Raw genomic sequence first — 16295 nt, 5'->3', positions numbered from 1 at the left:
TTGTTTAATGGTATGGTTCCCCATTGCCATGACATGCTTCCTGAAATATCAGTTATAAAAGAGCATTGAAACGTCTTCAGCACTTTTTGTCGAGGATGCAGACCAATGAAGCTGTGCCATGACATGTCGCCTTCTTTTTTTCTAGAGGGGTTCACAACTTGGATGGAGTGTGCATGGTAGTACCAATGCAAGTTGTCGACGTGCACAAAAGTATGCATCTGTATGCATCAAGTCTGCAATTATCATGTGGTTGTGGCACTGCCATCTGTACCGGAAGTTACTACATTGCTGCTGTTGAAGCAAATGGAGGCATGGACTTTGCTGAGTGGATAACTAATCATTCGTTCGTCCTACCACATGTGCTGGTTGTGGCCATTGTCCTCAAGTGTGGGTGGTTTGCTGCTTCAAGGAGAGGCAGTCTCCACCACTGCAGATGATGGTGGAGCATGAAACCGCACCATAGGGACTGGATAAGTGTCCTTCAGGTCGAGGGTGACCTGCAAGGATAGGTGGGCCGAGCTCTGTGTACATGTATTGGTGTACATGCTCGCGACACACGCCTTCCAATGTTTAACAAACCTCACAAATGGGGGTATGTGTTTGTTTATTCAGCACCCAGCGTTCAGTGACTTTTGAGATTTAACTGTGTCAGCCTTTCTGAAGGCGCTTGGAAACCACAGAGATTCTGTCCACATGAGATCGCAAGTTAAGTCAGCAATTGTTCAACTGGTTAGTGTGTCACTGTAGTCCTGATTCCTCGTCCGTCGCTGGTTCGACCCCACGGGACGGTGGACTTATTATCAACTAAAAATTCCCCTTCGGTAACATATATGAAAATATATTACTTCCGGAGGTAGAGTGAATTGATATTAAAAGGACGTTTGTAGCTTTCTGATTATATATATATATATATATATATATATATATATATATATATATATATATATATATATATATATATATATATATATATATATATGTATATATGTATATATATATATATATATATATATATATATATATATATATATATATATATATATATATTAGTGTGAGGAGTCAGGGAGTCAATCCAGACTCCTCATACTAATATATATATATATATATATATATATATATATATATATATATATATATATATATATATATATATATATATATATTAGTGTGAGGAGTCAGGAGTCAATCCAGCATAGAACAGTTTTCAGATCAGGAAAGTAACCATGTTTTTAATGCTCTAAGACAAGTTTTATGAAGTAAGGTCTCCCTTCAACATAACACAAAGTTGTTTCCTAAAGGTAGTAAAGAGTGCATTGTCATGGAAATAGTGCATTTTTAAGTAAATAAGCGTATCAGACATATTTCCTTCTCTTGAGAAGGTTTTAAATTATATGTATTAGATTTTTGGTGTTGTACAAGTTAAGTATACCTTAGTTTTACCAGACCACTGAGCTGATTAATAGCTCTCCTAGGGCTGGCCCGAAGGATTAGACTTATTTTTACGTGTCTAAGAACCAATTGGTTACCTAGCAACGGGACCTACAGTTTATTGTGGAACCCGAACCACATTATGGCGAGAAATTAATTTCTATCACCAGAAATAAATTCCTCTAATTCCTCGTTAGCCGGCCGGAGAATCGAACTCGGGCCTAGCGAATGTAAATATGATACCAATAAAAATAATGTAGTAAGATTGCATCAATTTTTTAAAGCTTATAAAAACAGGAGTTACAATATGCATTAAAAGTATTCCTCTAGGAAAAATATCTAAGATATTCATGATAACCAAACACACGGATTTACTGGTATCTTAGGCATTAGCACATCGAACGTGATATCAAGTAGTAATTGGTTACTGTGACTACCCATAACTTGCATAACATGTCCAGGATGAATACACCACTTTAGTTACACAATAGATTATGATTTTGTCTAAAAGACTTTGGTCCTGGTCAAAGAAAAACAATGACTCAATCAAACCCAAAGGATTTTTGACTGTTTTATTTTGTCTGTTACTTGGTGGTTAATTCCAGGTGAACAAGGTGAACGCCATCTGTCCTTTATACATATAATGACTATAATCTGGAAAAATATTATGTTTAAGATTTTCTTCGTTGTGTCTAAAAGTTTGGAGGTATTTACCTACGATTTCTATTATACAACCACCAAAACACACTGTCAGAATATTACGTAAAATCTCATCTGCAGTAGCTAAATGTTTTTTGATGAGTAAGCAATATTACTAAGGGTTACATAAATTAATTATTTTTTTACTTGGCCAGGCAGTCATTAGTCAGTAATTGAATGTGTAACTTTACCTCACAAAAGTTGTATTATAAAACTCACCTGGCTAGGTTCCCGACATCTACAGTTATCTTTCCAGTTTCCAACAAATTAGTAGTATCATTCATTGCTGATGTTAAATCTCGAAGGTAGGTGTTCACTGCTTGTGTTATATCTTCCCATTGTTTGGGGATCTCAATCACAAAAAGGTCATCAGTGATACCTGCAACAAGAATGAAATTTGTCTAATGTTTTAAACCACAAATATTTCACGTTCCTAGCACAAAAGAAAGTGTTTGCATTTTGCTCCGTTTTTTTTTTTTTTTTCGCTTCACAGTTCGGCAGATGCTGTGTGGAAATGAACGCAAGAGCAACCAGTCTGGTCCGCTCATCGTATCATTCATTTCCAAATTTCGATATAAGTTCTGCTTAAAGAAAAGACAGTCTTGTCATCACTCGAGTGGTGGAATCTTTTACGTGGTCGCGATGCTATGCTATCTAGGGCTTGCTGGAAATTTTCATATACGGTATAGTACAAGAGCTGGGTAAGATGTATTTTTGTCGAAAGCGTAGAAAAGTCTGACGGTGGATTCTCATGTGAAAATGATCTCTAACCCATGAGTCGGAAAGCTTTTTCTTATAAACGCCGACGTAGAACACCGAAGTAGACCTGAGATGTGATGTGAAATATATCATAAAACTTTATGACGAAGAAAATATGTAATTTTGAAATTTTGACAAGTAACAAAAATAAGAGGTTTATCGTGAACTTTAGTGGACATCGAACCTTATTCGAATAACAGTTAATAAATGTAAAATGCCTGAGGGTTACTTTTCTTAAATAGCAAAACTCCATCTTCGTATTCTCTTTATAATTCCACTCTTCATCGTGACAAACATGATGGAAAAGAAACGCTATTATGATTACAAGAGGTAATATTGATACTTGTGTGAAAATTAATAAGCAATCAAAATAGCTCATATTCATACACATGGAGACTTTATTATTGCCTGATTATGGATATGGAATCCAGTATTTACAAAAATTGTTTGATTAAAACCTAAAATCATATATATTGCAAGTTTATAAAACGGTCAAGTTCAGAGATTTTTTAAAAATTTACTTTATGATTACAATGAATTACAAAGAAACCTTAATCCTAAGTTAATTTCTACTTAAGAAAAAATGGGCCAAAATTCACTTTTCCATAGTAAGGTTTCAGGTAATTAATCCATTTATTATTCTTTAAAAGATAAGATATAAGATCACATAGCATCCAATAGGCAATCTAGTCCCACAAAAGAGAAAATGATACTCCGCAACTGACAGTGAAGTACAATTATTTTAATATGAAGAGTTCAGTACATGATTTGTTCTTAAATGTTACATCACATTTAAGATACTCGTTTACATAATACATGTCCAAGAGTAATCAGCATCATTTACCTCATAGGAACCACAACTGTTCTCCTACCAACTGTTCTCCTCTTAATAGTATGGTGAATACAAGGATGCCATTACCCTGCATGTCCGTCTTCCAAAATCGCGATGCATGCTTAAGATGTGCGTACCATTACGAAATTCTCATGTATGAAAGAGTAAGAGAGCTGGAGAACACTACCCGGTAGTAGTCCTTATCATAAACTTACAAAGCATCACCAACACATCACACTCATAATATTCATCATCACAGAGAATCTCCCAGTCAGGCCCCAAATTTGCCACAACTTTTACTTTCTACTTGAACAATTTATCAATTTTCAGTGAAGAAGGAAACACTTCACTAGCGTACAGTAGATTTACGAGGTGAATTAACAATCCAAAAGTTAAATTAAAGAAAAGTCTTACTTAAATCAAATAATGTACGAATATATGTAAGCAATAATTACAGACAACCAATTAATAACTGTGATAAACAAGATATTTGTAAACCACCAGATGATGAACTCAAAAGACTTAGCTGTACATAGTTTTGAAGTTAACACTTCCAAGGATTACACAGAGGAACACAAGAAGTAATTTCTTAAGCCATGTAACGTGCAAATAACAACCAGTAGATGCCGCTAACAACATTACATTCTGATAAGATGGTTATTACAATATATATATATATATATATATATATATATATATATATATATATATATATATATATATATATATATATATATATATATATATATGATCATGAAGCTACAAACGCTAATATCAAATCACGGGGGAATATCGATGGGAATTATCACCGAAGGGGAATTTATAAGTGATAAATGGACGGGCACTGCCGAGTCTCGATCCCACGAGCTGCGTGTTTCAAACGTACCAATGAATTATCATGGTCGAGGTGGGTTAATGCCGAGGCTAAGTACAATTTCCCGCTCTCGACGGGTAAATATAGTAAACCAGACTCGGCGTTAACTTATACCTCTCTTGATAGCTCAGTGGTTAGCGTCGACTGGATTCGCTGGATGCGCGTCTGTGTGTCGTGGGATCGAGACTCGACAGTGCCCGTCCATTTATCACTTATAAATTCCCCTTCGGTGATAATTTTCATCGGGGATATTCCTGAGGTAGCGTGGATTTGATATTGCGATATTTGTAGCTTCATGATCGTATATAAATCACGGTGTGATAAAAAATGTCATAAAAGAGCTGCGTGTTCCAAACGTACCAATGAACTATCATGGTCGAGGTGGGTTAATGCCGAGGTTAAGTACAATTTCCCCGCTCTCGACGGGTAAATATAGTACACCAGACTCGGCGTTAACTTATACCTCTCTTGATAGCTCAGTGGTTAGCGCCGACTGGATTCGCTGGATGCGCGTCTGTGTGTCGTGGGATCGAGACTCGGCAGTGCCCGTCCATTTATCACTTATAAATTCCCCTTCGGTGATAATTTCATCGGATATTCCTGAGGTAGCGTGGATTTGATATTGCGATATTTGTAGCTTCATGATCGTATATAAATCACGGTGTGATAAAAAATGTCCTAAAAAGAGCTGCATGTTCCAAACGTACCAATGAACTATCATGGTCGAGGTGGGTTAATGCCGAGGTAAAGTACAATTTCCCGCTCTCGACGGGTAAATATAGTACACCAGACTCGGCGTTAACTTATACCTCTCTTGATAGCTCAGTGGTTAGCGTCGACTGGATTCGCTGGATGCGCGTCTGTGTGTCGTGGGATCGAGACTCGGCAGTGCCCGTCCATTTATCACTTATAAATTCCCCTTCGGTGATAATTCCCCATCGGGGATATTCCCGAGGTAGCGTGGATTTGATATTAAGCGATATTTGTAGCTTCATGATCGTATATAAATCACGGTGTGATAAAAAAATGTCATAAAAAGAGCTGCATGTTCCAAACGTACCAATGAACTATCATGGTCGAGGTGGGTTAATGCCGAGGCTAATGCAATTTCCCGCTCTCGACGGGTAAATATAGTACACCAGACTCGGCATTAACTTATACCTCTTTTTGATAGCTCAGTGGTTAGCGTCGACTGGATTCGCTGGATGCGCGCCTGTGTGTCGTGGGATCGAGACTCGGCAGTGCCCGTCCATTTATCACTTATAAATTCCCTTCGTGATAATTTCATCGGGATATTCCCGAGGTAGCATGGATTTGATATTAAGCGATATTTGTAGCTTCATGATCGTATATAAATCACGGTGTGATAAAAAAATGTCATAAAAAGAGCTGCGTGTTCCAAATGTACCAATGAACTATCATGGTCGAGGTGGGTTAATGCCGAGGCTAAGTGCAATTTCCCGCCTCGACGGATAAATATAGTACACCAGACTCGGGTTAACTTATACCTCTTGATAGCTCAGTGGTTAGCGCCGAGTGGATTCGCTGGATGCGCGTCTGTGTGTCGTGGGATCGAGACTGGCAGTGCCCGTCCATTTATCACTTATAAATTCCCCTTCGGTGATAATTTCATCGGGGATATTCCCGAGGTAGCGTGGATTTGATATTAAGCGATATTTGTAGCTTCATGATCGTATATAAATCACGGTGTGATAAAAAATGTCATAAAAAGAGCTGCGTGTTCCAAACGTACCAATGAACTATCATGGTCGAGGTGGGTTAATGCCGAGGTTAAAGTACAATTTCCCCGCTCTCGACGGGTAAATATAGTAAACCAGACTCGGCGTTAACTTATACCTCTCTTGATAGCTCAGTGGTTAGCGTCGACTGGATTCGCTGGATGCGCGTCCGTGTGTCGTGGGATCGAGACTCGGCAGTGACCGTCCATTTATCACTTATAAATTCCCCTTCGTGATAATTCCCATCGGGGATATTCCAAGGCAGCGTGGATTTGATATTAAGCGATATTTGTAGCTTCATGATCGTATATAAATCACGGTGTGATAAAAAAATGTCATAATATATATATATATATATATATATATATATATATATATATATATATATATATATATATATAACATATATATATATATATATATACGCAGTACATATATGTTGTGGAGAATTGAGAAGTTGAGAGGTCAGTGACCAGTAGATTCTATCTATCTATCTATTATCTATCTATCTATCTATTCTATCTATCTATCTATATATATATATATATATATATATATAGATAGATAGATAGATAGATAAATAGATAGATAGATCTACTGGTCACTGACCTCTCAACTTGTCAATTTCTTCATAATTTGGATATGTTGGTCACTACAAAGCCTAAAATCAAGATGAAGAACCAACTGAATGAATTCTGACACCCATATACCATCGCCTTGTTCTGATATTCCAGATAAAGGTTTAAGTCTTGCCCAGGCGTCCACATTTTGTAATTTGGTTCTTTATTTGGATCTTAAGCTTTTTGGTGTCAAGTGTAGGCTATCCAAAGTAAAATATAAGAGCAGTCTTTCTTTTCACGCCTCTTTTCTTTACATTTATATATATATATATATATACATATATATACATTATATATATATATATATATATATATATATATATGTATGTATATATATATGTATGTATGTATGTATGTATGTATGTATGTATGTATGTATGTATGTATGTATGTATGTATGTATGTATGTATGTATGTATGTATGTATGTATTTATGTATGTATATATATATATATATATATATATATATATATATATATATATATATATTAGCCAAAAAGTTTGTCACATGCATTTTTGGACGAGCAATTTGGAATAGAAGGTCTGTTCACAAAATTGGTAGTAGTCTTGTGCTACAGAAAAACTTCCCATGGACAAAGGTATGTTTCATGAATTATGAAACGAAATTACACTTTAAAATTCAATACAAAGGATAATTAGTCGCAAACAAACCAATATACACTAAAATTAGCAGGGAAAAAAGTAATGTTAAAGGCCCTAGTCGAACCTTGACAAAGGACCTTGAGCCTCACCTGAGTTCAGTTGGTACCCTGTAGCTGGTAGCCGATAAGTTCCTTTTTTCTCTCTCTCTCGCTGAATACGGCAAGCATTCGTATGTTACGAATACCTCCGTATATATTTAACAGGAGATAGGTCCACCTGCCCCAGCAGGTCGCCCTCAACCTGAAGGACACTTATTCAGTCACTATGGAGCGGTTTCATGATTCACTAACATTAGCACTTGTGGTGACTGCTTCTTCCTGCAGCAGCAGAACCACCACCCCCATCACAAAAGTATGATAATCACTCGCAACAAGGCCAACACATAAGGCAACACTAATTCATGGCCATAAAGAAGGGTCAATATAAGCCATCCTTTCTCTTGTACTAATGACAGAAAATGTTGTCATTTCAAACACGCCCGGCAACTCCATGGTGGCCATGTTGTAATCTCTGGTACGGCAATAGTTCCATAACCCTGCAATAACTACGGGCAAGTTGCTTAAAGATCCTAGCTGACGAGTTGCAGAACCTCTTGGGCATGTCGACAACTTGTAAAGCCACTACCATGCACACTCCATCCAAGTTGTGAATCCCTCTAGAAAAAACGAAGGCGACGTGTCGTGGTACAGCTTTATCGGTCTGCATCCTTGACAAAAACTGCTGAAGATTATTCTAATGCCTCCCCCCGCCCCATGTATGGTTTGGGGAATGGTCTATAGGAAAAGTTTGTCAGAGTCATGTCATGGGTCAATTAAAATTTCATAACCCCTGAAACTATATTCCTCATAATGAACACTCAGTTATCCCAAACTTAGCCCCTATTATATGCATCTGCAAGAATAGGAAAGCGAAAGAAAATAATCATGAATAACTATCTAACCACAATGAAACAAAACCGAGAAAAAGAAAAAACAAACCATAATAAATGCCCCTGAAAAAAAAACACCAAAACAAACCCACGCCCATTATTAAGTTGTCCCTTTGATCTTAGATATTTGTATTAATCTAGTCATCCCTGTATCTTCATGCAGAACAACAAACCTATTTCCTCTTTTCCATAACCCGAAACGGCCGTCACATTTGGAATCTAATTTATAATTCAATTCATTTCTGACATTAATTTTCAAAAATAACTTATCCCCAACCACAATTTTTCTGCCGGCTGATTTTACATTACTTCTCTCAACCATTTGTGGCGTCTTTGACTCAAGATTACTGCTAAGACATGCATGTCTCTCCTTAGCTTTAGCAATTAAAGATCTGAATGTATTGTCACAATGAGAAGGCGTTGACAACTAAACAAATGCACCCCGAACTGAATAACCAAATAATGCTTCCAAGGGAAACATACCGACGGTATCATTAACCATTGTATTTATGCTATGTCACACCACATCTAAATACCTATCTCATTTAGTATTATTACCACCCACTGTAACCCTAAGAGTTTTGAGCACCTTTCTGTTAGCTCGCTCACACAACCCATTAGCTTCAGGCCTATACGGAAGGATATTTACTTTTTGTATCCCCATAATTTCCGCAAGACACACTAACATTCTATTCACAAAGTCTCTCCCATTATCAGTAATAAGAACCTCTGGAACCCCATATGTACAAATATACCCATTGAAAAATGTCACTGGAACCTCATCCACTGTCTTATTCTTTAAATGAAAATTTTCTACAAATCTCGTTAATACATCTATAATCACCAATAAATGCCTCTAGCCATAAACTGATCGCAAAAGTTGGTCAATAGGTCAATGTGAACCCTTTGAAATGGCCTACTAGAAATAGGAAAAGACCCCAATTTACTCAACGTGACCTTCGCCAGTTTTCACGAATTACACACAGAATACCCCTTGACAAAATTCTCCACTGAAGAAAACATATTTCTCCAGAAAAAATTGATTGCGTACATTCTGGTACATCTTCTCAATCCCCAAATGTGGCCTATTAAACTTACAATGCATAATATCCGAAACCACTGGAATCAACTCCTCTGGCACCACAATCTGTGTTGCATCACCTTTATCCTCACTACTCCTCAACCTGTATTTAATTCTCCTCACCAATAAATTACCCTCTAATTCCAGACCTACATAAGGCAACTTTTAACCCTTTCTCACTAATTCCCCTCTATGAAATGCCTTTGCATCTGCCAAAACCTTATCTCCATCTTGTTTTTCTCCAAAAAAACTAATATCCCCATGTACACACTCACCAGTTACAGTGCACACATGGTCACCTACATGTCCAGAAAATTCCTACTAAGGGCATCTGCTACCACATTAGGTTTGCCCTTAATGAACCTAAGCTTAGCATCAAAATCCCTAATTGTCAAAAACCACCCAGCCCTCTTAGGGAGAAAGATCTGGCTTATTAAAAAATCCAACAACAGCTCATGATCTGTTAAGACTTCCACTTTATCCCCCATTAACAGCATCTTTAAATGAACCAAACTAGACATCACCGCAAAGGCTTCCTTATCTACAGTAGCCATTAACCTTTCATTACTCCCCCGTGTTTTAAACTTCCTGCTATGTAAGCAGTTGGATACAATTTACCCTCAGATTTCTGCATTAAGCAAGCAGCTACCCCCTCTTGACTGGCAACAGTCACTAATGTGAAAAGTAAAGAAAACTCAGGAAACTGCAAAACTGGAGGGCGCATTAAAGCTTCTCTGACTTTCTGAAAGGATGCCTGCTGAGCCTCTCCCCATGAAAACTGTACATCATCCCTCAATACATCTGTCAAAGGTACTGATAATATAGAAAACCCCTTCACAAACCGACAGAAAAATCTTGCCATACCCATGAACAAGCAGGTCTGTTTCTTATTCCTTCTATGGATTTCAGCTGCTGTGTCCAACTGTTTTTTGCCAATAAAATATTACAAAATCATCAGACAAAGTTGGTATTTTGGGTGGCGCAAAGTTTGGCGTCCTCTAGTCTGGCCTACAGGTCTACCCTGGTGAATCAATGCAATGATGAGAGGACATGATGCTTCATACACGCCCATACCTATTCAATAGCATTGAGCTCCAGCTGGGCAGGTGGCAGGCAGACGACCTCATGGCGCCATTGATGGATGATATAGTCCACAATGTATTGGGGCTCTGGGCAGTTCTGCTGGCATATGAGCAGCCACTCTGGTCGTGTGGCACCAGGTGGGAAGGTAGCCTGCAGTGCTCCAACCAGCTGATAAGGTCCGCTTTCTTTAGTCCTAAGGTAGGACAGCGACAGTCATCTGTAAGCTGACTATGGTAAGGTGCATTGTCAAGTACCAATACTGATGGCTCAGGTAGCAATGGCAGAAGCTGCATTGTCATCCATTGTATGAACAGCTCCCCTGCCATTTCCCTGTGGTAGTCTCCAGTGGTATTCTTTGCCAGATAACAGAGGAATAAACCTTCAACGAAACAGCTGGCTGTGCCAGCCGCTATCACCACGAATTGCTCCCCTTCCCCCAGGCAGTACCTGTCGGCTGTGCATGGCATTGGTGGTAGCCTGAGTGGTGTCAATCCACTCCCTGCTGTGGTCCATCCTGGTGGCTACCTCTCTCCCTTCTTCTCAGTGGCGCTGCAGGGTTCGGAGCACACAGATCCTACAGCATACTATATGGAGAAATTCTTTGATCACGTAAACCTTCTGCGGAGACGTTTTGTAGCTGAATCCCATGTCACACATAAACTGCCATACCAATGTCTCAGAGGTTATCTCTTGGATAGTGCCAGCCACCTCCAATCCTTCATCAGGGTACCAACCGTGAAAACTTGCTTTGAAGCAAACTTGCCATGAGCAAACCAGCGAATGGCACCAACAGTAAAATTATCAAAGACTTGTGCCATTGGTGATGTTACTACCACAGGTTGTGGCGTGGTGCCACATTGTGCAATCTTCCTTACTGCCTGCCATGTCATACCCACAACATGCTCCACACACTCGTAGGGCCTATATGGATAAAGGCCAGTATTTATTTGCCAGATGAGGATGAAAATGCATTGTATAAGACATTGTACATTATTTATAATAATAATAATAATAATGCTCATGCGTTTCATTTTCAATATCATTATTTATTTTTCATTATTGCTATTGATAATTCAACATCAGGGAAGAGGATGATAGAATATGTATCAATATCTATACTGTAAACATATGCAGTCATACTTAATTAAGCTTGTTAACAACTCGCCTTTTTATATTGATCATATTCTGCATCAGAAATCTCCCTGTTGCATCCTGAAAAGAGGAGAAGCACAAAAGCAGTCTTGCATCCTTGAGGACATTGAGCTAAATAGTCCATCGCTGAAACAGTGGTCATGTACAGCCTGTCTCCTGTCAAACACTGTTGCACCTCGTCCGTCACCATTCGTTACTTCTGTGTCACAACTAGCCTCTATCAGTGTCCATGTGAAATTTAGGTAAGTCTACCCATTAATTACTCTTATAATGGCCTTAATTACCCACATCAGGTATCAATGCATATTTTTGCCAGTTAGGTCAGGGTTTCAAACATCTTCTGCCAAAGTACCAACCTTGTCTAACACTTTTGTAATATTTTATTGGCGAAAAACAGTTGGGCACGGCAGCTGAAATGAATAGTAGGCGTAGGAAAATCCAGCTCTGACTTTTTAGTCATTCACTCGAACACCTTTCGAAATGACATATCCTAAATATACAATCTGTCTCTTCAAGAAATCACACTTGGCTAGTTGAACTTTCAGACCTGCCATTCTAAGCCTCCTAAGGACTTCCCTACGCACTTCCAACTTTTTCCTTTATGGAATCTGTAGCAATCAAAATATCGTCCATATAGACGAATACTTTTTTCCCCAACAACCCATGCAAGACAGTATTTGCTAGCCTCTTAAATGTCATAGGACTACCTGGCAAACCAAAAGGCATTCGTGTGAATTCAGTGTCGCTTAGGGATAGAGAATTCAGGAAATTTTCTACTCCCCTCACTCAATGGTACTTGCAAAAACCCTTGCATAAGATCAATCAAAGAATAGATATTCTCACCCCCAATCTCCACAAATAAATCTGGCAGACACACCACCGGATACCTATCAGGAATGGTCTTTTCATCCTTTAATTTCCTAAAATACACACATACATGGGTTGAACCATCTTCCTTGGGTACCGCCAACAATGGAAAATTAAACAGTGATGAGCTATGACTAATTATACCTTCCTACTCCCACTTGTTAACATCTTGCTCAAAGTGTTCCCTAATCTTAAAATATATCCCATATGACAGGACAAAAATGGGTTTGGTCCCTCCCTCCAGCTGCACCTGATGCTCTAACATGTCTGTTATCCCCAGTTTATCCCCCTTTAAAGCAATAACATTGCATATTCAGCTAACACCTCACCTAACCCCTCTGTATATTCTGTATAGCCTGCTTCGCCTAAATGATTCCTATAAATCTCCATTCTAACCTCCATTTCAGCCTCTGAAAATCCATTGTGCTCCCCTACTAATGCCACTGATTCAGTATCATCACTCCATTCCTCCAAATCTACAATATAAGTATTCCTCTCATATCTCCTAACTGTATTATTGCAGTTTAACAATTTCACCCATGTAACACCATTATTTGGCACCTTATTTACTGAAGCTATTTGGCACCTTATTTACTGAAGCTGTACTCACCACACCTTTAAGTTTCTCACTGTCTTCCACCACACACACACCTGTTTATTCACCTTTATATCTCTCATCTTAACTTTCACCATAGCAGCCATACTTAGTTCTAAAACTTTATCCTCCGACAAAATGGCTTTATATATCTTCTTCCCCTCATCATTAGGGTCACTATCCCACTGTGACTGAGTATCCCCCACAATTTCCTCATTATTTCCACTTACAGATATATTCCCCTCCATATCATCAACACCCACATATGGAATAAAACCTCTAGTTTCACCAGCAGTTATACCTCCTATACCAGGGTATATAGAAATACCAACCATCTTACACTCCGGATACCCCAGTAAAATCTTATTCCCCAAATTAACACCTCTTACTACCAAGACTGGTTCCCTTATTAAATGGTTTCCCAGCAAAAAACAGATGTCCACCTCATCTACAACATCCAGTTTATGAGCCTGTACATCACACACTTTCTCCTCTGAATGCCTTAACCGATACAGGGAAAACATCCACTGATAAAACTCATAGTCCACCAAACTGACTGAGGCACCAATATCTACAAAAATCAAAATACTAGACCTGGCTACGGCTCCCCTCACCACAGGCTTTGGTTCTCATATATCTCCCAAAAGCCCTGTATGACACTAACAGTTTACCTTTTTCCCTTTTGCTGTTCGACCCTCCAAAGATCCTGTCTATTTCTATACTTCCTTCGATCTCCCTTCTGAGGAGCTTTCTTATAGCTACCACTATAATTCCGAGGTATTGGCCTAACATTGCTGCTTTTGAGTGACGGACTAAACTTCCAATTGTGTGTAGCATTCTTAAGCATGCCACAATACTTAAGATGGCAATATTTCTTTGTGTGACCTTACTTGTTGCAATTAAAGCAATGAAATTGCGGTGCTTGGTTCATAGATTTCTTATCATTTTCCACCTTCGCACAGAAACCACCGGAAGCAATCCTCAATCTCCCTGTGGAAAGTTCCATTGACTACCACCTGCGGTTTTCGGGCTCCCATTGAAAAATGTGCTATCTGTCATCGGACATTTCGACATGTGCTTACGAATCTGGGCAAAACTCAATGCCTCATCAGACGTACGCTCTTTCCAACTGTCAAAGCTACTCAATACTACATCAGGGACGTCATTCAAGAGCCAGGAAATGCAACAACTTCTGAAAGTCTTCTAACAAAATATAATTGCCAGATACCAGCTTGAACCTTTCAATTTTTCCATGAAATCTCCTGCAGCATCAAACAATTGTGAGCTAAATCAATCACCGAGTTCTGTCCCTTCCTAATCTTATAGAATACTCTCATATCCCATACTAAATCCCCACAATCAACTGCCCAGTACCCAGTTCTAAAAACAGCCTTTCAGGTCCTCCTAAGTCTGACATTTTTTAATCTGAAAACTACGACAGCGTCAGCCAATATCTCCCATGTCCGCCAGAAAACTTTTAGCTTTATTAAATGCCTCCGCCTCATCCGAGATCTTTTTTGTCTTCAAATAGTTTTGAACAGACTCAATAAAAATTTCAACTGGCTGATGCAAGACCCCATTTACTAACACTGCTGAATTGACGAAGCAACAGTCGTTACCTTATGAATTAAAGTTTTTTATCCTCGTCATCTCCTGCAATTTTCCCAGATCTTTTTTCCTATCTCTGCCCAAATTAAAAAACTCCAAGTCAGCTCACAAACCAATCCTGATCTTAAATGCATAGAATATTAAAACTCATAAAATATGGTCTAAAACAACAAAAGAAACAAAAATACACAAAGAAAAAATCAAAACATGATCATCGCCCAATACACAAATATTAAAAAATCCCACAAGAGTAAATCCCCTCTACCATACACGTGCCATTAACAGACTTAAGCAGCAAAGCGCAAGGCTAATATGTGAGTCAAGGCCAAATATAAGGCCCCAAAGAAGGAAAGAAAGAAAGAGGAGAAAAAAAAGCTAATTCCTCCAAGTAAAATTCTCCCTCCAGTATCACCACTGGCCGATTGCAAGCAATAAATGCTGAAATTGCAAAGCCTACACGGACGCCTGTCACCACGCAAGAAAACGCTGATATGGCAATCTGAAACAAAGGCAGAGTTACCACGCATAAAGAACCACTGGCAATTAACTTAAACACACAAATCATCCGTTAAACACACTCACTTATAAAAAAAAAACACGTAACCATACAATAACTCAATAAGTGGAAAAAAAATTAAAGGGGGAGAAAACAAACCATAAGAAAAAACTTAACTCACTTTGTTTACTTACAATAACACGATAAGGGAAAAAAAGATAAACCCTTAATAAAGTCAGCCCACAACCCTCTTAATAATTCATAAGAGAAAAAATCAAAAGACAGAAGAGAAAGATTACAATAATTTTAAATGCACCAAAATGAAAACACAAAAGAGAAAAACTCGTTTTTTCCCCTCTTCACTCACACTTACCAAGATATGACCGTGCTTCACTTAAAAACACCCAAATACATAACTCGTCGGAAACCGCAGTAAAAACATCCAATATTTATTAATCACTCCTCCCGAAATCATCTGCTGAAAAAGACTGACCATCAAAATGGCGACGCAGTGACTACGCCTTGCAAAAAATGCAAGATTGCAATCTACCCACCCAGCAACCACGAAGACCAACATCTCCAGACAACGCCTCATAACCTATGTCTCCTAACTGTGTACCTATTTGCAAAAAACCAAACACCTGCACACATTCCCTCTTTGGTGTGAGTTCATGACACTGTTCCTTAGTGCCTACACCGCTGCCCACCACTGTTAAAGGCCCTTGCCGAACCTTGACAAAGGCGCTTTGGCCTTACCTGAGTTAAGTTGGTATCCTGTAGCTGGTAGCCAATAAGTTCCTTTTCTCTCTCTCTCTCTCTCTCTCTCTCTCTCTCTCTCTCTCTCTCTCTCTCTCTCTCTCTCTCTCTCTCT

The 16295-nt window shown here is 38.6% G+C and overlaps 1 protein-coding gene across 1 annotated transcript in view; it reads right to left on the bottom strand.

Annotated features, from left to right (window-relative positions):
- Positions 1-16295, bottom strand: part of LOC136836552 (uncharacterized) — a 322404-nt gene that overhangs the window by 188049 nt on the left and 118060 nt on the right. The window contains exon 3 of the mRNA XM_067100992.1: positions 2347-2506. Within this exon, the coding sequence (XP_066957093.1) occupies positions 2347-2506 (160 nt within the window). The remainder of the gene's footprint in view (positions 1-2346; positions 2507-16295) is intronic.

The sequence above is a fragment of the Macrobrachium rosenbergii genome, chromosome 56 (assembly GCF_040412425.1).
Source record: "Macrobrachium rosenbergii isolate ZJJX-2024 chromosome 56, ASM4041242v1, whole genome shotgun sequence".
Classification (NCBI taxonomy): Eukaryota; Metazoa; Arthropoda; class Malacostraca; order Decapoda; family Palaemonidae; genus Macrobrachium; species Macrobrachium rosenbergii.
Note: the sequence above shows the minus strand (reverse complement) of the source record. Positions and strands in the feature narration are given on the sequence as shown.